Source organism: Esox lucius, chromosome 11 (assembly GCF_011004845.1).
Source record: "Esox lucius isolate fEsoLuc1 chromosome 11, fEsoLuc1.pri, whole genome shotgun sequence".
NCBI classification, from domain to species: Eukaryota; Metazoa; Chordata; class Actinopteri; order Esociformes; family Esocidae; genus Esox; species Esox lucius.
Window position 1 is genome coordinate 8,502,912 of NC_047579.1, and position 25,631 is coordinate 8,528,542.

The following is a 25,631-nucleotide window of genomic DNA, read 5'->3' on the forward strand; positions in this document are numbered from 1 at the left end:
GCACGAAGCTCCCATTCCCCCACATCCCAAAGATGCTCTATTGGGTTGAGATCTGTTGACTGTGGGGGCCATTTCAGTACAGTGAACTCATTGTCATGTTGAAGAAACCAATTTGAAATTATTCAAGTTTTGTGACATGGTGCATTATCCTGCTGGAAGTAGCCATCAGAGGATGGGTACATGGTGGTCATAAAGGGATGGACATGGTCAGAAACAATGCTCAGGTAGGCCGTGGCATTTAAACGATGCCCAATTGGCACTAAGGGGCCTAGAGTGTGCCAAGAAAACATCCCCCACTACACTACCACCACCAGCCTGCACAGTGGTAACAAGGCATGATGGATCCATGTTCTCATTCTGTTTACACCAAATTCTGACTCTACAATCTGAATGTCTCAACAGAAATTGAGACTCATCAGACCAGGCAACATTCTTCCAGTCTTCAACTGTCCAATTGTGGTGAGCTCGTGCAAATTGTAACCTCTTTTTCCTATTTTTAGTGGAGATAAGTGGTACCCGGAGGGGTCTTCTGCTGTTGTAGCCCATCCGCCTCAAGGTTGTGCGTGTAGTGGCTTCACAAATGCTTTGCTGCCCATTCTCTAGCATCAACAAGGCATTTTCGCCCACAGGACTGCCGCATACTGGATGTTTTCCCCTTTTCACACCATTCTTTGTAAACCCTAGAAATGGTTGTGCGTGAAAATCCCAGTAACTGAGCAGATTGTGAAATACTCAGACTGGCCCGTCTGGCACCAACAACCATGCCACGCTCAAAATTTCCTCCCCATTCTGACATTCAGTTTGGAGTTCAGGAGATTGTCTTGACCAGGACCACACCCCTAAATGCATTGAAGCAATTGCCATGTGATCGGTTGATTAGATAATTGTATTAATGATAAATTGAACAGGTGTTCCTAATAATCCTTTAGGTGAGTGTATGTGTGTAACTGATCTTCCCTAGCTTTTACAAACCGTGCAAGCACTTTTCTGAAAAACAAATGTGGATCTGCTTCGTCTTCACTATTAGAACTCTCAAACAATAATTGATTGATAGATAAGCACTGCCATCTTGCAGATCTTCGGAGCCTGATAGGAAGATCTGATAGGATTGTCTGAAAGGATTTAATAGACCTAATTGGGGAAAAAATTAATACGTTTTACAATATAATCTATAACGTTTAAGATAATACTTACCATTTCTTACAGCTTGAACGCTTGGTAGAAAACGATCTAGTGTTTGTTGTCGGCATCTTTGCAGAGAAACAGTTCTGCTGGTTTTACTCTGTGCAGGGCCCACACTGCAAAAAATGTGACCAATGGTTACTTGATGGCAACAAAGTGACACGTAATATAATTGAATAGGTTTTAAGTTCTACAACTTTGATTAAAAAGTATTGAATAAATTAACTAAATTTAAACAAAAAAAATGAGTACCTGTTCATAAAAGCAACACTTAAAATGTGGATTTAGTAATAGCATACAAAAGTTATATAGCCAAAAATTTTTTTGTAAATCCAAATCAGTTTCACAAAGAACTGATTGATGTTTAATAAGTATCTGACCAAAAGTAATTTAGATTTACTAAATTTCTAGGAGAAATTGCTTTAGATTTACTAAATATCTGGGAGAAATTGCTTTAGATTCACTAAATATCTGGGAGAAATTGCTTTAGATTCACTAAATATCTGGGAGAAATTAATTTAGATTCACTAAATATCTGGGAGAAATTAATTTAGATTCACTAAATATCTGGGAGAAATTAATTTAGATTTTCTAAATATCTGGGTAAAAATAATTTGTAATCACTAACATAAAATAAATTATACTAACTAATATTTTAGCACATTGTTGCCTAATTCAACACATTTACACTGCTTTCTTATTTATCCGTACCTAAATTAATTGTTTACATTGAAGTTTTAATTTGTATCACATTACTTTAAATCTATTCAATTATATTGAATGTCACTTTGTTGCCATCATTTTTCTATGTATAATACACTCAATATCATGCCTTCTTGGTACCACAGGTAACTTAAATTGGGTTAATAAATCATCATGCATAATAAGAACAGCAGGCAAACATTTATTTGTCAATATTTTTCTAAACATGTTTATCTAACATTTTTCAAGTTGTTTAGTGCAAAATGCCAAAATACAACAATAAAACACAGAGAGAGGCTATAAGACAAAAAATAAAAAAGGCAGAAAACATGAATGTGTACAATAGGGACACAATAGAATGGCATTTGGGATTCTTTTTAATAAATGTTTAATCATTTAATGGTGTTTAATTTCTGTTACGTCATTGGCTTAAATTATCCACAGTGATTTGTGATGTGATTTAAGGTTTAGTCCTGTTAGTGCATTTAAATTAAGACAATGTTTTCATTTATGTGCCAATTGAAATCGTCAGGGCCATTATGTTTTTCAAACGGCTAAAAGTAATTGATTAATATCACATGGAGTCTGGGGTAAGGTCAAGTAATTCCATTAGCCTTACTTCTTTACTTTTTGCTAAAACAAGACTCACTTAAACAATCACATTAATTTGTTAAAATTCCTCAATTAAAACATGTCAAATTTGCATCCCTGGTGTACACAGAGGAATCACAAGGTACAATAACAGCTGCCTGTGGCAATACAAATTCAAAATCACAATACCACTCCCGTAAAATGAGTATGGTTGGTTTGATATTTCTAAACAACCACATGTTGCACTGAAAAATCAATATTTTTTAGTTACTTAACAGTTGAAAAAAAGGAAATGCCCAAACTTTCATTAAGTGGAAGCAAGTTGAGAACAATCAGGGCAGTGTGAACAATCTTTATGGTGTCTTTATGTTTAATTTGGTCACTTTTATGAAGAGTAAAGTAATCTTCAAATTCCAAGTCCAAATACTAAAGACTGAACTCATCAGAAATTCCAAAGGTCTCCTTCAGTAACAGTTTGCAGTCCCTTCACAGTGAGTGGGTAACCATGTGACAGTTTTGACAGTGAGTTAATTGTTCCCTGTCATTCTGCAAGGGTCCCTTTTCTCAAGCTAGTAGCTTATTCTTGAGGCTGTTCACTTTTGGGGACAGCTTTGAATAATCCAGCTCAAGGAGGAGTTTCTGGAAGACTTCAAGCGTGTACCTGACCTCCTTGGGATAGGCAAGATTCACTGCATATGCCAAGCCAATGACCATGGAGCAAGCCCTTGGAAAGTTACCCAGAGTAGTAAGAACTTTCACACCTTCTACTACGATACCGATGTCATCAGGACCCTCTGGCGTAGTAGTCTTGATGTGGTAGATTTTAATCCTTTGTACAGCAAGGTCCTGTGACACACTGTCTTCATCAGCATCCTGAAATAGCAACATTTGGTATTTCAGACTGTACCACCAAAGGAGAAGTTTCTAATTGAACAACTCCCAAATTGGTTGTTGCACATGATGCACTTCCGTTACGTAATAAAATCTGAGATAATGTACTTCCATAAGCATATTTTCATGCCAGGTAAGTTAAAAAGGATCTAATCAGCTCACCACTCCACATGAAAACAATTCACTGACACCAGAGATTATGGTCTGAATTTAGTCACAGTTGTAAATATTTGGAAAACTTTGGAAATGAAATCAATTCATCGCAAAATAAATGAATTTCTTCCCAGCACTTGTCTGTGCACTTTGTGACCCGTTGCACACCTGTTATTCTACATTCACTAACACAGGCTGGTCACCTAGTGAGCCTCCTTTCTGGGAGTATTACTGTAGTCTTTTTCCTGCTGCATATCTATGATGTTAAATTAACCTTAGCCAGCCAATCAGCTGCATTATTAAATCTAGGTACAAGCATGCTGCATGCATATTGGCTCACTGACACTGATGAGATTTACTCCTTATGTATCAAATTTGGTACCGATTGTCCATGCACTTTTTAATACTTGTCAGTACCGAAGCAATTTGGCTGCCGATACCCAGCCCTAGAGATGAGACAGATTACCTTCTTTATATTTTAACATGTTCTTGAATTTACATCATACTCCTTTAAGAGTTGATCTGTGGATTCCCCAAGGTACACCATCAAACACTGAATGACAACCTCTCTGTTCATGCTGATGCTATGGTTGCTTGGAGCCTGAAATTACAAACATAAACATAATTCAAGTTCATTGTGTACAAATCATTTAATGACATAAAACTTCTTAAACAGGGCTCCAGACTTTTTTCACCTCCGTCCCTGAACTGCCCTGAAAATCTTTTTTAACCGTCCTGACGTTAATGTAAAGCGTCCCAAAATCTAAATGTTATTTCTTTACTTTATTATCCTCTACAGTTGTTAGTGACATAATAAATGATTATAAATTGATAAAATTAATATGTATGTTGCTTGATTCAAACAAAAAGATTTATAAACAAGACTGAAAAGTAATCTGTTGGGGGACCTTTTTACCTTGATGATAAATTATTTATTTTCAATTCAGTTCAGTTCAAACTCCTGGACTGTTTCAGCAGGTTTTCTGCTCAGGTTCATAACTTTCTGCACATTCAGAATCTCTCCCACATATCTGTGTTCTCTGACATGTCCAGGGGAAAATCATAATATTATGGGACTAACATAATTATTTAATGAGAAATCATAATATTTTATAATACAAGTCTACCTGACCTATACTCGGCTGTACTCCCCTTCAGACTGTACTGAATGAGACAAGTGCACTTCACTGGAGGTACAAACCAAAACCAACACTTGTGGTCAGGCAGAAATCTCGGCACAAATTCTCACGCTAACTTCTGCAGCTCCCATAAAGTGCAGCTCACAGTCCCAAACAGAGCCAGATTGTGCTTCAGGTTTTAGATATTTATAATGCAAAACTCTACCAGCCAGTCTGCTGGCTGCGTTTCAGTGGGTGCGGGTTACTTTACGCTTACGCCGTATGCCGAGTTGCATTAGCTGGGTAGTGATGATTATTGCCGCTAGTAGACATTATCAGAGTATAGATTTGTTTTTCACTGCATGAGAAGATTGAAGTGTGTCACTTGACTCTAGCCTACACAGCGTGATTGAAAGGTCAGCAAGCCATTTGTGACTGAGAGAATCAATGGACCTGTACCGCGGGAACAGGTGAGCAGCCAGCCTCCTGTGTGAGTCCGGCCTGACTAGTAACAGGTGAGCAGCCAGCCTCCTGTGTGAGTCCGGCCTGACTGTAGTAACAGGTGAGCAGCCAGCCTCCGTTGTAGTCAGCGCTCAGTCGGTTCAGTTTGTCATTTGCTAAGTGATAGTAATAAATAAGCACACACACGATCCCTTTCGTCCTAGAGGCGTCCTACAGAATACTTCTCTTTGTCCCAAACACATTTTCTATCGTCCCCAGGACGTCGTTAGTCATGAGCCCTGTTAAAGCTGAATTTTTAACACCAGGTGGCTTACATTACTGCTAATCAATGTCTTAGGGACCAGTCCAGTGAAACAAATGTTTTGGTCCCAGCAAACTAACAGTGCATATAAACTCCCATAAAACCACAACATTGTTACACCTTGTGTTTTGTATGGATTAAACAAACAAGACCTAACATGTCAATCTGTGCGCTTTAGATGTGCTGGTAGGCACATTTTGTAACCTTTGGACGAAGCCAGACTAGCCATTCCTCAATGTATTCCTTTAAGCAATAAGTACACAGAGCTGAGTGATAACTGGTGCTAAACGAGTTGCTATATGGTTATGTAAACCATATATGTTGCACATTATTTGTAGATGACCGCAGCAGACATTTTAATACATTGTTTAGTGTTTCAAAACGATATACCTAAACATATATGCTTCAAATGGCTGTTAATCACATAACCATTGCAAGTTGATGGTTTTGGTGTCCAATCAACAACGTGGAACAGAATCAGTCATGTCATAGCACTACTTTGCAAGTCTCAATTATGTGCCATTGGTTGTGAGTGATAGTGTATATTCAGTGGTCACTTTAAATTTGTGCACCTGTACAATTTAATACAGTTCAATACAATTGTTCTGCCATAGTCTCCTGTTATGATGGATATAATGTTCCGTTTTTGTTGACACTGTCAGAGAGGTGTTAATAATGTATATGTTTTAGCATTGAGCTTATTACTATTGGAAGACTTTCTACTGGTCAATTGGGAGGTGTTACTAATATTCCAACACCACATGTATGTAAATATGCAGTACAAAGAATTACAAACACACTTCAGTACAATGCCGTCCAGTATAGCACCGCTTTTAACGATGACTTCAATAATTAACATATAATTGAATGTGAATGTATACAAACTATTTTAAAAAATTGTAGATATTATTTAATTATCTTTATCAGAATCACAGGCTAACCTCCTAACTACCTCCTGTAGATTTAAGTAATACGTGCATTATATTACAGCAATTTGATTACAAAATAATATACAAACATAATAGTCATTTAAGGTTACCTTGAGTAGGATGGCCTGCAACCTCAACCCCATGGTTCCACCTTTGGAGTGGAAGATGTTCAGAAGCCTCGGAGTGTATTCATCCAGCTTAGACATGAACTTTGATTCAAGATGCACCATTGTGATTCTGTGAAACTCATCCTGGATCTGAAAGACATAATACATATATTACATATTGTTGTTACAACTCTAGCAAGAAGCAATCTTATTCTGATGATGGCCTTCATGTACATTCTGGGTTAAATCTGTGCAGCATGTTAATATATTTTGGCTAGCATACTACAATCTTCAGTGTTGGTAGCTAAATATGCAAAACCACCAGTGCAGTCCTTCACAGTGGACTAGGAATATTTCAAATTAGCTGTGCTTGTAACTCACTTGAGAGGGCTCAAATAGAGCAGGCCATCTGGTTTTGATGTCCTCTATGCTGGGTGATAGGTTGATGATTTTGTTTCTTCTGTGTGCAAATGTTTTGGCCATTTTTTTCTTTGATCAATTTGTTGTTGTCCCTTTTTCTTACTTCAGTAAGCAACTGAATCCTCTCTTGTTCTTGACTTTCTTCATCCTCTCCTGCTGGGTAGTATACCTCTGCCTTTCAAAGTTTTTTTACCTTCTTTGCAGACTTCTGGTTTGCTGGGCTCTTGTTTCAGTGCATTACACATCACCTCAGGAACACCATAGCCTCGGAGTTTGGTGCGATAATTTGCCATCTTGTATTTGATGCCTTGTTGCCATCCATAGTAACCTGAGAAGGAGCCGGGTTCCTTAAGACAAGGATACTTACTGACAAGTGCCTCAGCAACATCACTTATCTGTGCACTTGATGGATAGGCTGTATATGTATATATAGTTTCAGCCAGCTTCTCATGTATGTCTGTCTTGATCTTTGAGGTAGTCACAAGTGTTCCATTCTTCTTGTGGTCTTCAGTGGCTCTTTCAAGGTACATCTCCGTTTCATATGCAAACCCTGGAATGGGGAACTGCTTTGGCCACCCTTGACATCGTTCTGTAGTATTTCGCCTAGACAGGATAATGGTGTCCTGTGAAGAAGACGTTCCAGCAGATGAGTCTGCATAAGATGTAGAGTCACAGTCTGTTGACTGTTGATCAAAGGAACTGCCCAAACTTTCATTAAGTGGGAGCCAGTTAAGGATAATTGGGGCATTGTGAACAATCTTTATGGTTTCTTTGTGTTTAATTTGGTCACTTGTATGAAGAGTAAAGTAATCTTCAAATACTGAAGACTGAACTCATCAGAAATTCCAAAGGTCTCCTTCACAACAGTTTGCAGCTCCTCCACAGTGGGTGGGATTCCCAATGGAAGGACCAACTTCTCAACTCTGTCATTAAGGATTACTCTGAGCTTTGCCTCCATCTCTGCCAGGTGACAAGAATGTGAAAGGACAAAAGTTCAATAGCAAGCAGAAACTTAAACATGACACTAGACTTAACAATGAATAATGTAATTAAGAGCCTGGTGTGTGCCACCAGAATAGATAGAGAACGCTCTTCAAAAAGGTTATATCAGTAGCCAATAAAATGAAATACACCACCAAAGCTAGCAACTGGAACTCTTACTGTGACTAATTTAGTTAGTATGGCGCACTTCCAGATAAATGGGCTACAGTATAGATATTGTAAGCTGTAAAGATTAACATAATTAATTCCAATTACCTAAAATTCACAACAGATGTGACGTTTGAGTGTAACCAAGCTTTTCCTCCCACACTGTACGCGGCCAAGGGGTGGACGTCACCAAGTTTCTGCTGATCCATAAGACTCATTTTCCCAGTGACCTCCAGGTAAAAAGATCTTCTATGCTCTTCGTACCAGGCAGCAAGTAACTTTACAATAAAATATATACAGTTGTCCAAAATGGCTATCTGAACAATCTCAGCAAAGTCGGGTAGTCCACCAGTAGAGCCATAGGTGAGGATCATCCCAACAGTGTACCTTGTTCCATAGTAGCTGACAGTGTTAGCTAACTGCACAGTGCACAGATGCGGTGATGTTTTTCTTAAAGCTTCCTGTATGTCTGAATGCAGCACATCTAAAGGCACGACAGATATTTTTGTTACACATAATGCCTGTTTTCCAATGTCTGGATACAAGTGGTATGCCATCATCATTTGATGTCTTGTAGAAAGGGTCAACAATACATTTTGAAAGTTTTAATGTGCCTCACAACCTGCTTAAAAAAGCTGTGTTTTGCTTCAAAGCGCATTGTCCATACACCAACCAGAGGCCCATATTCTTCAATTAATCCAGGATAGTGTTCCAAAAAATGGTGTTTGGGTGTCAGTGTCTCTTCAGGAAAAACAGCTTAGAATCTGTCACGATGTTCAGATATTTTAAAGTCAAGGTATGCAATAGTTTCAGCTGTGTGAACAGGGGCAACCACCAATTCAACAATGTCTTTTAAAGTCAGAAGAACCTGCCAGGCAGGATCACCCTCAGGTATCCGCGATCCAACAATGAGTGGCAACAACTGTATAAGGGCCCAATTTTCATGGGCATTTTCACCTATAGTTTTGCGATTAATGTAGTTTTGAGGGATTTCTTGAGGGCTGTTGGCTTTGTCCGAGCCCTTCTAGGAAAAATGTGTGATTAACTCGTTGAGTAATGTCAAATTAAAGTACTTCTTCTTGGTAAAAATCTGGAAACACAATGCTAATTCTCTTGGGACTACGCCTTCAAAAAGGTCATGTAGCACATCTGGTGGGTACCCAGAGACAAAGTGAAAATTATTCAATTTATCAGTCAATGGACACGACCGCTTTACGCCAAAGCAATGTTACATTTGGATTTTCTCTTACAGTTTGCACATGCAAACTATGGTCCTTCTTTGGCCGAGGTGGAAACACTCCAGTCCGCACTCCGTGTGTCTGGTACTCTGAAGAATGTCCAAGACAAAATCTACAGATGTATGGCCCTGTGAAACTTTCAACTAGTCCACCGATTGAATGTGCACTGAGATTATCAGCTACAACACAGTGTACAGTGCCTTTAACGTTCTGTCCAACACTAGAAATGAAAATCCCTTTCTGTTCTAGAGTGGCAAGATCTTTCGAGTGGTTCCAAAACTGCTTTGTATTCAAACTGTTTGACATCAACAGCTTTGCAAAGTAAAGCTAGCTGAATTGACGATAATGCAGATTGCAACTTGGACAACCCATTTGCCAAAACCCAATAAACGGCTGTTATTTTGTGTTTTTTTCTCTCAAAGTTCCAAGCGGGTTACACACCTCAAAGTCGTCAAACATAAAGGATTATAGAGAGTCTTGTTTCTTCTCCAGCATAGAAGTCATTTTTCTTGAAACATTTGCCATCAAAAATGTATTTAATATATCCAGTGCTGTTTGAATGTTTGGATAAGATTCCCTCAACAATGTCTTTATTCTTCAAGACTTCCTGCTGAGTCTCTAGAATAGGCACATATTGAAACGTCTTGTTCTTTTGCGAATCAAGAATATATTCAACAGGATCGACACACTGAAAATGCAACTTAAAATACTTTCTTCTCTTAAAAGCCGAATCAAGCGGACCACCTGCTCCAAGTGCTGTACTAATGGGATGGAAGTTACACAATTGTTCTGCCAAGTCAGTTAGGATGGCCTGGTCAACAATGCAGTTATTAAACTTCAATGCTGAATCAAGTATGTTTCTAACAGCTGCAACAGATGCTGAAGATTAAATGAACTGAAGGTCTTCAACCAATGCATCAATGCACTTCCCTGAGGCATTATAGATGCTTCTAGCTTCAGCAGAAGTAAGGCAATTCTTTGAAGAACTAAGCAAGATGCACTTTCCTGATCTCTGGCAGCGCAAAGTCAGCACCATGCTCTAATATACTGACCTCAGGCACAGCTCGCCGGTGTAATCTGTCAGCACGTGCTGAAACCGGTTTGAAGGTATACTCCGACAGAGAAAAACTGAAAAAGTTTATGCCATCTGCTGTTGTGCCTCGTTGTATGTTACCGTGAATTGAGACATGAAACTGCGTGGCTAACATTACTTAATATGGTGTGAACTTGGGAGTAGAATACGTTAGCTGGTATCTTAAAGGCCATTATCTATTACGTTATACTTGGAAAAGTCACATTTAACAGACTACTTTTCATTCATTGCCACGCTTTTAGTCTAAATATTAGGCAGAATCACTAACGTTAAGTTAGGCTAACATACCTTTATTTTTACTTTCAGCCAGTTAAGTTGGACTGTTGGGTAACTTGCAGCAATGCAAAACAATGTTCAATTGCTAACTGTTACAGCAATTTTTACAACTTAAAATAATTAAACAAGTCTTACCTTTGGGAAAATGGCAGTATGTTCGATGACGATGTCCATGTGGTTGAAAATAGCTGGAGCGGTAGTGTTAGGTGATTAAATCCAAAGACCTCCCAATGAGTAAAATTTATAAATTTTCTGCATCTTTGACTTTCCCGATGAAATATAATTAAATTAATCTTAATGATCTGCAGCTGATTTTATTCTAACAGAAATTAGTAAAATGTAATTGATAAATGAATACAACTTGTTGAATTCAGCTCAATGTGATTCCAAACTGCAAATAGTCATTTATATTATGTATATGTTACTAATGTTTGATTACTAAATATTAATTAACACCATTCTCAGTTTTTACAGTGCAGAAGGACTTCGGGTAAATCTCGGTACGCCTCGTCAGAATCTGTAATTAAACATTTAAAGCTATATTTTTAAGAATGGGACATAACATGCTCTTTTATTTTACAGAACAATTAATAATATTCTTACCGTAAGCACCTGCTACGCTTTTTTGCTCCTCTGGAGCTTCTCGGTATGCCTTGTCAGAATCTGTAATTAGAATTTTTAAAACGATAAATGAAGCGTACGTAGAATAATTATTCTATTTTTATAGAATTCTTACCGTAAGTAGCAACTTCTTGCAGATTTCCTGGATCAGACCAAGAGCTTGGTGAATAACCTCGATGCACTTGCGCTGAAATCTGTAGCTGATTATTTAATAACTTCGGAGGAGGATTAGTTGGAGCGTAGAGTACTTGTGAATTGTCCTGAAAATTGGGATTAGTACAGAAGGGGAGTAGCTGGTCATATCCAGGGGCGTCAGTTTGTGTTGAAAAGTGGTGGAGACAAAAGATCAGATGAAAAAAACATTACAGCAGGATGGGACAAATATTGAATAACGGCGCCGCGCATCAAAAATGGGCATAGCGTAGGCCAGTCAGCAACACGAAAATACTCCGTTATGGCCACATATATGGGATTTTTACTTCTGTGCCCCTGAGAGTACGGTCCCACATTGTATTTAGAATGTTCAGTGACGTCGCTTAACTGCCAGATTCAAACTGTGCTTTCGCACGTGGGCTGGCCAGAGTCGGACGCGTTCAGAGCTGTCATAAATCACAACTATACAGTGTTTTCAACCTCATAGTGTTTATTTTAGGTTTCAGACATTTCAATACACATAAGCACGAGTAAAATAATACATTTGGAGTTTGTCAAATACACACTGATGGCTGTGGAAGCAGCAATAACAATCTATTCAAATATAATTTGCCGAAGTGTTATTCATATCAGACAAACATAGGTGGAAGTAACTATTAAGTTTACTCTATTCTTCTCACAGTTCACCGGCCACTTTCTTGTATGTATTTTGGGAGAAACTGATTAATTACGTGCTCTAAATCCGACTGACAGGACAACATTGCAGCACCCATCTCACATTATAGATCAAAATTATTTATAAAGGTTTTTAAAAGACCAAACACACTCACTTAAATGTTTTTGAGAATTAGAATGTCACAAACCCGACTCAACAGTGTGGCTGTTTGTCATGTTCACAGAGCGAGAATATATAACTTGGACAAGAAGAAACTGTCAAGAATTTGTTCAAGTTACTGATCGGCGCATGCATATTTCTGGGTCATTTTAGAATCAGTAATAGTTTATTTTGTTTAAGTTACTTATTTTGGACAATGTTTCTTTCTGTATCTAAACTGCATTGCATGTCTTATTTTGTGCAAATAAACCTTTAACATTTATTGGTTCGCTTGATTTTTCAGAACATTTTAACCAAATGCTTTCAAAAAGTGGTGGGGACAAAATCAGCCATTTCAAAAAGTGGTGGGGACATGTCCCCAGTGTAAATGACACCTATGGTCATTTCCATCTTCACCATTAAATTCCTCTATATGCCTCGAAACAACTTGATGTGAGGGCAGATTCCATGGTCTATACAACGATCTTGATTTCGGAGTGTCAGCTATAAAAACAACATTGTTGTTTTAAATTTTAGGAGGAGATGAAGTCCTGGTCCACACCTGCTGATTACCTGGTTTGGGGGGCCAGTTGCTGTCCCTCTCCTTGTCCACCTGGTCATACTTCTGACCTAGTCTAAAATCAAATAGACTCTGGATTTAGCCCAGAGAAATGTAGTAATTATTCCAATTGGACTCTAAATATCTCACCCGGCACAGCCAGAAGATGACTGGTCACCCCTCTGAGCCTGGGTCCTCTCTAGGTTTCTTCCTAAAATTCGACCTTTTTAGGGAGTTTTTTCAAGCCACTGAAATTCAACACTACTGTTGTTTGCTCCTTGGGGTTTAAGGCCGGGTGTCTCTGTAAAGCACTTTGTGACAACTGCTGTTGCTGTAAATACATTTGATTGATTGAACATTACAGTTTTATAAACAATTAATTATATTGAAATTAAATCAATAAATGAATTAAATCTCACCTATAACATATCTTGATGGAGAGGAACCGTCCGGAACTTCGGCGTCTTCTGCAGGCTTTGATTGCATTAAGTCGATTACTTCCGAATGAAACTGATCAAACGACATGTAAAAAATACCAGTTAAGAAACCTGTTTAAAGGCTTTCATAATCATTCGGGTCTAGAGATGTCTGGTCAGGTTTGTGAGAGATGTACGATGGTGTCAAGCTTTTCATTTTAAATATTCCAACGTTTTAGATGAACTAATCTGACTGTTAAACATGTTTTTAAATACAGGGCCTGGTCATAAAATTTGAATCTCATCAAAAAGTTGATTTATTTCAGTAATTCCATTCAAAAAGTGACACTTCTATATTATATTCATTCATTACACACAGACTGATATATTTTAAATGTTTATTTCTTTTAATTGTGATGATTATAACTGACAACTAATGAAAATCCCAAATTCAGTATCTCAGTAAATTAGAATATTACATAAGACCAATACAAAAAAATTATATTTTGAAATGTTGGCCAACTGAAAAGTATGAACATGAAAAGTATGAGCATGTACAGCACTCAATACTTAGTTGGGGCTCCTTTTGCCTGAATTACTGCAGCAATGCGGCGTGGCATGGAGTGGATCAGTCTGTGGCACTGCTCCGGTGTTATGAGACCCCAGGTTGCTCTGATAGTTGCCTTCAGCTCTTTTGCATTATTGGGTATGGCGTATCGCATCTTCCTCTTCACAATACCCCATAGATTTTCTATAAGGTTAAGGTCAGGCAAGTTTGCTGGCCAATTAAGAACAGGGATACCGTGGTCCTTAAACCAGGTATTGGTAGCTTTGTGTGCAGGCACCAAGTCCAGTTGGAAAATGAAATCTGCATCTCCATAAAGTTGGTCAGCAGCAGGAACCAGACTCTGGGACCTTGATTTCCAAAGGAAATGCAAAATGTACTTTAATCAGAGAGCATAACTCAGCAGCCGTCCAGTCCTTTTTGTCTTTAGTCCAGACGAGACGCTTCTGACGCTGTGTCTTGTTCAAGAGTGGCTTGACACAAGGAATGCGACAGCTGAAACCCATGTCTTGCATATGTCTGTGCGTGGTGGTTCTTGAAGCACTGACTCCAGCTGCAGTCCGCTCTTTGTGAATCTCCCCCACATTTCTGAATGGGTTTTGTTTGAACAATATAGCGTAGTCAAGGATTGGTTAGACTCTGACATACCCTTGTTACCCTTGATCAGTTAATACATATGTACACTCACCTAAAGGATTATTAGGAACACCAGTTCAATTTTTCATTAATGCAATTATCTAATCAACCGATCACATGGCAGTTGCTTGAATGCTTTTAGGGGTGTGGTCCTGGTCAAGACAATCTCCTGAACTCCAAACTGAATATCAGAATGGGAAAGAAAGGTGATTTAAGAAATTTTGGGTTAGGGTTAGTTGTGTACATATTTATACTTAAGAGGAGGCCTATACTAGTCTGTACAATGTGTACATCATATTGGATGGATGTATACCTTTTTAGATTTTTTTGTGTTTTCTGATTTGGTTTAGTCTATGATTAAGGAAGGATGAATGGGTACATTGGCCATACTGAAGTCAATCCCATTAACAGTTATGGGTCGTATTTAGGAACATAGTTAATTCACTCAGTAATTATATCTCTGGTTTAATTTCATGTAGTTAATATTTACCGAACATTGCTGCAAATATAGTCGTTGCTGTCCTGTTTCAGGGAGGCTGGTGGGAAGTCATTTGAATGGCTAGCAATGGAGCGCTTTCTCTTTCAACAACGGCGTATCGCTTGTGTGAACGAGGGGTTAGAATGTTTGGAACGTGTTCTGTAGTAGAGTTGGTGTCACAGCGCTCCATACACTTTTGTGTGAGTGAACAGTGATTACCTACTTTTTGGGCGAAGCCAAACTTGTGGCAGAAAGTGACGGTAACGTCTTTACAACATAGGAATCAAGGGGCAAACTCCAAGGCTGAAAAATTATGCCTACCCGTAAATGACAAACAAAATGGCCACTTGATGAAATCAATTTCCATAGATTTCTATATCAAAATGCCCAAATTAACAGCAGGAATATCGGCAGTGAGTTGTATATCTGTTCTATAACTCCATTAAGATCTGACATTGTCATTAGTAACTATGAGTAGACTGACCTGTTTGAAGCAGTGTCACTTCCAACCGTCGATGCTGGAACAATGAAAAAATACTTTTCAAATGGGGTTAAATTTGATGGTCCCTTTCCATAACTACGGAACACAGAATGAACAAATTAATCAGCTAAACCAATCAAAACATCACCTGTGCTATCTGTCGCGTTAGATGCATTGCCATAATTCAGACTTGTTGATGGCTGTCTAGTGAACATGAAACTATAATTGTGCTAGCTAGACCTTGTTGGAACAGTAATATGTGCACTTTGACCAGTTTGCACAAGCATAAATCTCTGAAAGATATTCACATAAGATTTAGTCAAACAACCCAGAATGCATGTTCATTTTTTAACATTTTGCAGAGAACACCATGTTTTAACACCATTTTCCAGCAAGAAATGCAATCAATGAGTGTCTGCTCAGACACAACTTGGCTCGTTAGCTTTGTCTTCTTACATTCTGTCCAAGTTTGATCCATGAACAAAATTAATCGATCAATCAATCAATCAAATTTTATTTGTAAAGCGCCTTACAACAGCCAAAAGGTGCACAAGGCGCTTTCCATTAAAAGCTTCAGTAGACAACAGAATATAAAAAATATTAAAACATATAAAAATATAAGATAAATAAAGAAAAATGTATATGTACATATATATACACATACACCCGCATACGCATATACACACACATACACATACATACACATAAAATATATAAACTGAACAGTCGAGTCAGAGATTACGTGTTAAAAGCCTGTCTGAACAGATGTGTTTTCAACTGCGCTTTAAAAACACTGAACACGGTAATGTTACGCAGGGATGGTGGTAAAGCGTTCCACAGAGTTGGGCCCTGAACTGCAAATGATCGGCCTCCAAACTTTTTGTATTTGAATTTGGGAACGACCAGAGAGGTGTGTTCATAGGAGCGGAGAGCTCTAGCAGGTTGGTAGACCGTTACTAATTCGGTGAGGTAGGCCGGGGCCAGTCCATTGATGGCCTTGAATACAAACAGCAGGACCTTGTACTCCACCCTAAACCGCACCGGAAGCCAATGGAGTGAGCAGAGGACTGGGGTGATGTGTGAGCTTGGAGGTGTTTGAGAGGAGACGTGCTGCTGCATTTTGTACCAGTTGAAGTCGATTGAGGAGTGATTTATTAAGTCCAGTGTAGAGGGCATTACAGTAGTCAATCCTCCAGCTGATGAAGGCATGAATGGCTTTTTCAAGGTCAGCTTGGGACAAGAATGTTTTGACCTTACTAAGAAGCCTTAGCTGGTAAAAGCTCGCCTTAACAACCGCACTAATCTGTTTATCAAATTGCATACTTTTGTCAAAAATAACACCCAGGTAACGCACAGTGGGTGCAAACTGGGGTGTGAGAGGGCCAAAACTTGGAGAACTGCAGGGTGAATCCGGGCTAAACAGAATGTATTCAGTCTTACCTTCATTCAAGTGAAGGAAATTCTGAGAAAGCCACAGTTTAATGTCCTGAATTGAGTTATGGAGAGGGTCCAGCGCAGAACAATTGTTCAGAACCACAGGAAGGTAGATCTGAAGGTCGTCTGCATAGAAATGGAATTGAACGTTATGATTGGAGATGTGTTGACCAAGAGGCAGCATATAGAGTGAGAACAGAATAGGACCGAGAATGGAACCCTGAGGCACACCGGATGACAAAGGGGCAGCTGAGGAGGAAAAATCATTTAGCATAACTGAAAAAGTTCTATCAATAAGATATGAAGAGAACCAATTGAGCACTGCGCCCTGCAGACCGACAACATGTTGAAGACGGGAGATGAGGATGGCATGATCCACGGTGTCAAAATTAATGCAACCAGAAGTCATATAGCCTATGTCAGTCACAGGGCAACTCCTAGCAGGAGGTATGGACAGGATGTGGGGGACCTATCTATGGTCCTTTGTTCAAAGTTAGTCAGCACATCTGTGTTGTGTTAAATTTCTCATGCCCATTTCCTATCAGTCTCAACCAAAGACTTTGGAGAAACATTCCTAAAATGTATCTGCACTCATACAAATAGAATGAACAAGAACATAAAATTATTTTCTACATAGTATAATTGTTTCTGTCATCATCAATCTATTAACTTACACATAGATTTCCTTGATTATCTTGCCAACTAGCTAAATGAGGCAAAGTTACTTACTTGTCAAGTAGAAAGGTATCCAACTCTGCATCACTGTTCACAGAAACTTCAGCTTTCGCCATCAAATGCAAAATGTACCCTCTTTTGTCTTATGCTTCTGTATATTAGCTGATGGTATGTAAGGGTTATTGGATTTTTTAAAATGTTAAATGCTGCATGAGGCAACTTTAAGTCTTGTATCTAGGGGGTGTGAGCTATTGAGTGACAGGGGTGGTGCTGGCACTGTCACTTGTGTCACTCCTAACGGTTTGTCGTTTCTGGTATTGCCTCAGCTAACTCCAATCACTGACAAGTAATATTATAATCAAGTGACACCCAATTAAACGTAAACATTTAGTCTATGCTCATACCTATGGTATGTAAATATCTAATATATAATCTGCAAGTCTCTACTTATTTTTTACACTCTATACTATAGTCTCGACACCATTTTGAGTTGCAGAATAACCACATTTATTTATTCAAAAAACGCTGAAGCGTTTTAAGCAGTTGAGTTTTGTTGTATATTTTCAGGTGAACTTGCCTCAAGTTTTAGCTGGTAACATTAGGGTGGCTGTCTATCTACCTCCAGCTAGCATCCGCTAGCAACGCAGAGTAGCATATTGGTACAGTAGCATTTAGCCTAGCTTCTTAGCCTTTGCTAACTTGGTAATGTCGTGTTAGGTCAGCTTTGTTTCAGCAACCAGGCATCTAAGCTGCACCCACGCCCCACCTCTTTGCCCATTTTTGGTTATCAGAGAATTAGGCTGAGTGACGCTCTTCTCCACCAAAAAAGAGCTTCAAAACAGGTCTTCAGACACCAGTTGATGATGTCATGGTTACTACGTCCATATTTTTTAATTTATGATAAGAATATGGGTCTTCCGTACGCCTTCTCTAATTATTTTATAAAGAAAAAGTCATATCACAGATATAGTATTACCATATATTCCATTTATTCATTAAATGCTTCCATATATACTGAGTGATGTAAGCTAAACTAAGTATGAGGAATATGAATGTTTGCATGGAAATTCTCCCTGCACGCTAGCTAATGTTGCTAACGTTGGTCCATGGTGTTTACCATTGTGAAAAAGCCTACAGAGAATGCCAGCTTTGTGGTTACTGCTGTTACTATTTTATCTTTATTATTATAACTACATCATTGATTTTGCCTGAGTGTGATAAACAGCCTGATATGAAATCAGCACTGCAGAGACGAGCATTCCGGATGATTTAATCAGTCCAGTCTGTTTAATGGCTGGCAACCATAAACGTCTGCATTTAGCTTCAAAGGGAGGTTTTGACAACAATATTTTATAAAAATCCTTTTATTTTTTTTGCATTCCCATTCTGACATCAAACTGCGCAACAATAAAAATTTTTCCCTTTAGTTCAGCCTCCATGATGAAACTGGCCTCCATGATGAAACTGGCCTCCATGACGAACAAAACAATATAAGGATCATCCTGGAAAAAGAGTTGTTACATTTTCACCTGTCCAGCCTACAGATGTGCCTCATGTTGAGCCCAGCAAGGAGTAGGAGACACATCGCAATGTAGTTGACTCATGTCTGTGACCTAAAATAATGCTTGTTATTTATAATATTTTCTAACTATATAGTGACTTTTCACTGCATTAAACCAAGAGAAGTTAATTAAATGACCGTTTTTGCATGCAAGGCTTTAACTATTTCTCCTAATATCTTGCGACCAGGATGCTCTAGCATTAATTTTTTATTTATTTTCTAACGGATAATCAAATGTAAAACTGTAAATTTCTCACAACTTTACTATTCAGTAATGTATTTTTGTTGTCACTTTCCAAGGAAATTATAAACTGTGATATAGAGCAGTGGAAAACATTAAGAGACCACTCTTATTTTTCCTAAATCAGCATCTCTACATGTATGGCGGCCATTCCATTCCAGTGTCTGTTAGATTCCAACACAGGCACACCTCATTTTACTTAATGAGGTTGATTATTTTATTACCGAACATTATCTACTTTACTGAGGAAAAGTATAAAACCACTGCTGTGGTCATCCCAAATCCTTTTGCAATTGGACCAGCTGGATGGCAAAAACAGTTCAAGTAGTACCTCAAAGGTAATTTGAATAGGAGGAGAAAAGAGTTGAAAAGAAAAGCTTTGAGTGAGGAAAAAGAAGAGAGAACAAGGTCAAGCAACAGACATTGGGGACAACAAAGCTACAGACTGGCAGATGGCTAAAACATCTGTCCACTGATCGAGATGACGTCAACTCATTAGAATGTCACTCAACAACTGTAGGATGACCTGGGATGAAGTGCATGGCGAGGACGTTTCGAAACAGGCTCCTATGGGCCAGGCTGAAGTTGTGCTAGGAAAATTGCCCGTCATCAATGAGAAGCAAAGAAGAGCCAAGCTGAAGTTTGCGAAAGACCATAAGAATGGACCGTAGAGGAATGGAGTAGGCAGCTTTGCCCAACACCTGGTCAGATGGAGACCTGGTGGGGCCTACAAGCCAGTGTCTCGCACCCACTGTGAAATTTGGTTGAGGATCGGTGATTATCAAGGGAGGCTTCAGCAAAGCTGGAATCGGGCATATTTGCCTTTGTGAAGGACGCATGAATCAAGCAAAGTACAAGTTTATTCTGGAAGAACCCCCTAATTCCTTCTGCTCTGACAATGTTCCCACAACTCTGAGAATTGTTTTTCCAGCAGGAAAATGCTCCATGCCACACAGCCAGGTCAATCAAGATAAAAACCCTGTCATGGCCAGCCCAATCTCCCGACCTGAACCCCATTGAAAACCTCTGGAATTTGATCAAGAGGTAGATGGATGGTCACAAGCTGTCAAACAAAGCAGAACTACTTGAATTGTTTTGCCAGGAATGGCATAAAGTCACCCAACAGCAATATGACAGACTGGTGGATAGCATGCCAAGACCCATGAACGCTTTGATTTAAAAATCAGGTTTATTGCACCAAATATTGATTTCTGAACTTAATTATTTGCATAGTTAAGTTAAACATTAGTATTTTGTTCGTGAAAAATGAACATGCACTGTCTGAAAACGGCATACTTTTTTGGTTATTGTGACCAGTTGTTATTTTCAACAAATTAAATACTCTAAATGACAGTATTTGTATTTGCTATTTGGGAGTAATGTTGTCAGTAGTTTATTGAATGAAACAATTTTTTTCATTTTTCTTAAACACATACCTATCAAATGTAAAACCAGAGAAAATGATAATTTTCAGAGCTGTAAGTGAAAAGTATTCTCCCTCCATTCTGGGATCAAGTTAAGGAAAACACGTAGACCACAGGTCTGTTATGACCGTGATTGTTTTTGTCAAAAATTATTTTTGTCATTGATTATATATTCTTTCCAACGAACATGTCCTTTAGTCATCTATGGCTCTGATTTTGTATTTATTTTAGCAGAGGGAGGACAAACCCAGCCTGCTGCTCTCCTTCCACACTGAGCCCAAACAGTTGTTACTGGATTCGGATTGTGAAATTGAAGTTCAGGGGGCATTGGGGGATTCAGAGATGACATCAGTAAAGCTGGAAGACAAAAGTCAAACACTGGGACTGAATGTTACCATTAAAGATGAAGAGGAGGAGACAAATTGGATTATCATTAATCATGGAGAGGGAGATTTACTCACTCAAGGTAAGAACTGGTTCAATGTTATTGTCAATGTAGTAATTTGTTGTTTTTACCAATGAAAGGGTAGCTGTCTGTCAGTATTCTCCATATTGTTATACTTATTTTTTGTCACCTCAGAATCAAGAAATACAGAACATTTTAAAAATGTTCTTCTGTCCAGGGTGTACGTTTGAGCCTCGTCTCGATGACAATTGGCAGGGAAGACCCACGGGAAATGTAAATTGTCCAGCAAATTACAGAGAGAGGGAGGGATGGACAGCCGGGATTCCCAGGTCTCATTGCGCTCTAGTGGCTCCCTGTGGTGGCTCTGCCATCTCAAATTCTGACATAGGTAGTCAGATAAGTGAACATGCCATCACACACTTTTCATCCCCAAACAGCACTAAAAGAAATGACAATAACAAGTTCTAAGGTACAGTTCAACACAAAATAAAACAATGGACAAAATGCTTCTCAGAAAATTTCGATAACGTAGAAAAGTTCATTTTCTTCTGTAATTCTGATCAGAATGTGACACCATCATATATTCTAGATTCATTACACATAAAGTGAAACATTTCAAGCATTTTTTGTTTCAATCTTGATGATTACGGCATACAGCTCCTGGAAATCTCAAAATATTACAATAAAAAACTTGTAATACAGAAATGTCGACCTGAGAAGAGCTCTAATCAGCTAATTAACTTAAAACGACTGCAAAAGTTTCCTAAGAATGTTAATTCATGCACTAAATTCTTGATCGGGTCTCCTTTTGCAAAAATTACTGCATGAATGCGGCGTGGCATGGAGGCAATCAGCCTGTGATTGCGACCTTCAGCTCGCCTGTGTTGTAGGGTTTGGTGTATCTCATTTTCCTCTTGTCAGATTCCCTATGGGGTTCAGGTCAGATGAGTTGGCTGGACAATCAAGCACAGTGTTTACATGGGTAGCAAATGTTTTGGCACTGTGGGCAGTTGCCAAGTCCTGCTGGAAAAGTAAATCAGCATCTCCATAAATATTGTCAGCTGATGGAAGCATGAAGTGCTATAAAATCTCCTGGTAGACGGCTTCATTGACTCTGGACTTGATAAAACACAGTGGACCAACACCAGCAGATGACAGGACACCCAAAATCATCACTGACTGTGGAAACTTCACACTGGACTTCAAGCCACTTGGATTCTGTGCCTCTCCACTCTTCCTCCAGACTCTGGGACCATGCTTTCCAAAAGAAGTGCCAAGTGTACTTGCATCAAAAGAGAGGACTTCGGACCACTTTAGTCCAGTTCTTTTTCTCCTTCTCCCAGGTACGACACTTCTGACTTTGTCTCTGGGTCAGGAGTGGCTTGACACTAGGAATGCGACTCTAGCCTCAGTCCTTATGAAGCTCCCCCAAGTTCTTGAATCGGCTTTGCTTGACAATCCTCAAGGCTGCGGTCAACACTGTTGCTTGTGCACCTTTTCCTACCACACCTTTTCCTTCCAGTCTACTTTCCATGAATGTGCTTTGATACCGGACATTGCCAACAGCCAGCCGTTTCAGCACTGACCTTCTGTGACTTACCCTCCTTGTGGAGGTTGGCAATTAATGTCTTCTGGACAATGGTCAAGTCAGCGGTCTGCCCCATGATTGTGGTTGTGTGTACTGAACCAGGCAGAGGTGTAATGGTCAGGGAGTTAATTAAATGATTAGAGCTCTTATCTGGTCAACATTTGTTTATTGTCCATTTTTCATTCTAATATTTTAAGATACTGTATTTTTGATTTCCATGATCTGTAAGCTTTAGTCATCAATATTGAAACAAAAAAAGCTTGAAATATTTTGCAGTCTAATGAATCTACAAAATATGAATGTGTCACTTTTTTGAACTTTTTCACAGGATTATTATTTGGAGATGCACCTATATATTAAATTAATACAATGAAAATAATTAATCTGCAGCTCTATTGCAAGTAAAATCTATTAATATTTACCAATGAGAGAGACCGTTCTCCCTCACAGTTAGTCACAGGCAGAATCAGAAATATCTGCAGAGCAACAACAACATTTCCCATCAAAGATTGCAGGCTATAATCCATTATTATTTTCTGTAGTCCACCTGGGATTTTATCATCAATAGGCTTAAATAATCTGAACTGAATTAGTAGATTGCCTATACCAGTGGAGGGCAAACTGTTTGGCTCAGAGGTCAATTTTTTTTTGGTAGTTTGTTAATCATAAATGATTTGCAGGCCAAAAGGGCATAATTAAAACATTAAGCAGCAGGTCCCTTATGTCTAATTATGTCTAAATGCTTTAAATTCAGGTTCTGGTGTATAAGAATGGGCTTGAATGATGTTTGACTTTTTTGCCTGTTTTGCCTACCCCTGTCCTTAACTGTCATCTGGGAATGCAGATACCCAAATTTGGGCCTTCTCAATCACTGAGACCTTGGACTTGGATTCTATCCACTCTCATCAGGAAATGTTTTTTGTTTCTCCGATGGTTATGATGTCCGCATGCGTGGCTAATCCCAGCAATACTTTTAAAGGTTTTGTATCAAAGTTTTCAAAAGGGCCTCTGCCACTAAATCACGTAACGATTGTAGTGCCCTAACTGCAGTATTAAGGTCTATTTCACTTCGCTGTGGAATAATGCTAGTTGCTTGAACCTTGATAATTTTGTGTCCCAAAATGTGTCTTAATCCCTTCTGATGTCTTTTACAGATGGGATTCCTGAAGTGGAGACTCATGGAGGGAAACAACAGGAAGACTACAATCATAAGAAGTCTCACTACTGTCCCCACTGTGAAAAACATTTCTTATCTCTGTCAAAGTTAAAAAGACACATTATGATACATACTGGAGAGAAGCCTTACTCCTGTTCTGACTGTGGGAATGGTTTCATTAGATCATCTGATTTTACTAAACATCAGAGAGTGCACTCGGGTGAGAGGCCTTACTCTTGTTCTGACTGTGGAAAGAGTTTCTCTCAATTCAGTGGCCTTAGAGTTCACCAGCGCATACATTCTGGTGATAAGCCTTACTCCTGTTCTGACTGTGGGAAGTGTTTCATAAGATCATCTAATCTTGTTCGTCATCAGAGATTGCACACAGGTGAGAATCCTTTCTCCTGTTCTGACTGTGGGAAGAGTTTCTCTCATAGAGGTAGCCTTAAATGTCACCAGCGCATACATACTGGAGAGAAGCCTTACTCCTGTTCTGACTGTGGGAAGTGTTTTACTAGTTCATCTGGTCTTACTAGTCATCAGAGATTGCACACAGGTGAGAAACCTTTCTCCTGTTCTGACTGTGGAAAGAGTTTCTCTCATTTATGTAGCTTTAAATGTCACCAGCGCATTCATACTGGAGAGAAGCCTTACTCCTGTTCTGACTGTGGGAAGAGTTTCTCTCATTCATGTAGCCTTAAATGTCACCAGCGCATACATACTGGAGAGAAGCCTTACTCCTGTTCTGACTGTGGGATCAGTTTCTCTCAATTAGGTAACTTTAAAATTCACCAGCGCATACATTCTGGAGAGAAGCCTTACTCCTGTTCTGACTGTGGGAAGTATTATTCTAGTTCATCTGATCTTACTAGTCATCAGAGACTGCACACAGGTGAGAAGCCTTTCTCCTGTTCTGACTGTGGGAAGAGTTTCTCTCAATTAGGTAACCTTAAACGTCACCAGCGCATACATACTGGATAATAATTCCTGACGTTTGACACTGGAGCATAATTTTGACATTTGACGGACTTGACCAAGAGGATAAGCAAGTGTTTTACAGCATCAAGCAGTTCAACTGTCTGTTTTTGAAATTACCACAAATGAAGATATGTCTTGTTAGAATATGGGTGTGAGAAACATAACACAACACAAAGTGCTGATTTACTCTGAACAAAATACAATAGATAGAATGTGGGTCCCACACATCCTGTCCATACCTCCTGATATGAGTTTTCCATATGACTGTCATAGACTATATAAATAGACCCCTGGACCGTAGGTTGGGACATACCATTGTGAGAAACCCTGTCTTTACCTGATGATACACAGGTATTTAAGTTCTATTCTCAGATATTGGTGATGTGCTGGAGGATAATAGTCAGTATAATGGTTGGCTATAATAACTGACCACCTCCTATGTGTCCTGGCATAAAAGACTGTGTTAACTTTGTAATTATTGGAGAACATGTAAGAACTATGGAGGATCAACATCATATTTTAAATAAAGATTCTCCCCTGACTACTGGTTGCATTCATTTTGTTCCTGGATCAAAAGTGGACTGAATCTAACAGCCTGAATGCCCAGGTTGGTGCCACCCTCTAACAGGACACTAAATGTTCATTGTAAATTATCTTCAAGATAGACACAAGTCTATACTCCGGTCAAACCAAGATCTCATCAAAAGTGAGAGCCCTATGATCTGTTAATTAGGTGCTTATTGATCCAGGTCGCATCAAGATCACTTTCACAGATAATGACCCTTAAACAAAGGCCTGTTCATTATTTGGTCAAATATCAAATGTAATTCTCC

The 25,631-nt window shown here is 38.9% G+C and overlaps 1 protein-coding gene and 1 long non-coding RNA gene across 2 annotated transcripts in view; one reads left to right on the top strand and one right to left on the bottom strand.

Moving 5' to 3' along the window:
• The window catches only part of LOC106024498 (zinc finger protein 420-like), a 99,064-nt gene extending 73,771 nt beyond the window's left edge, over positions 1–25,293 (top strand). The window contains exon 3 of the mRNA XM_034295437.1: positions 23,929–25,293. Within this exon, the coding sequence (XP_034151328.1) occupies positions 23,929–24,801 (873 nt within the window). The 3' untranslated portion in view covers positions 24,802–25,293. The remainder of the gene's footprint in view (positions 1–23,928) is intronic.
• Positions 2,566–6,537, bottom strand: LOC117595324. Its single transcript, XR_004576535.1, has 3 exons — positions 6,440–6,537; positions 3,986–4,120; positions 2,566–3,348 (listed from the first exon to the last, which is right to left on the bottom strand). It is a non-coding gene; the product is annotated as an uncharacterized LOC117595324 (long non-coding RNA).
• Positions 25,294–25,631: the final 338 nt, after the last annotated feature.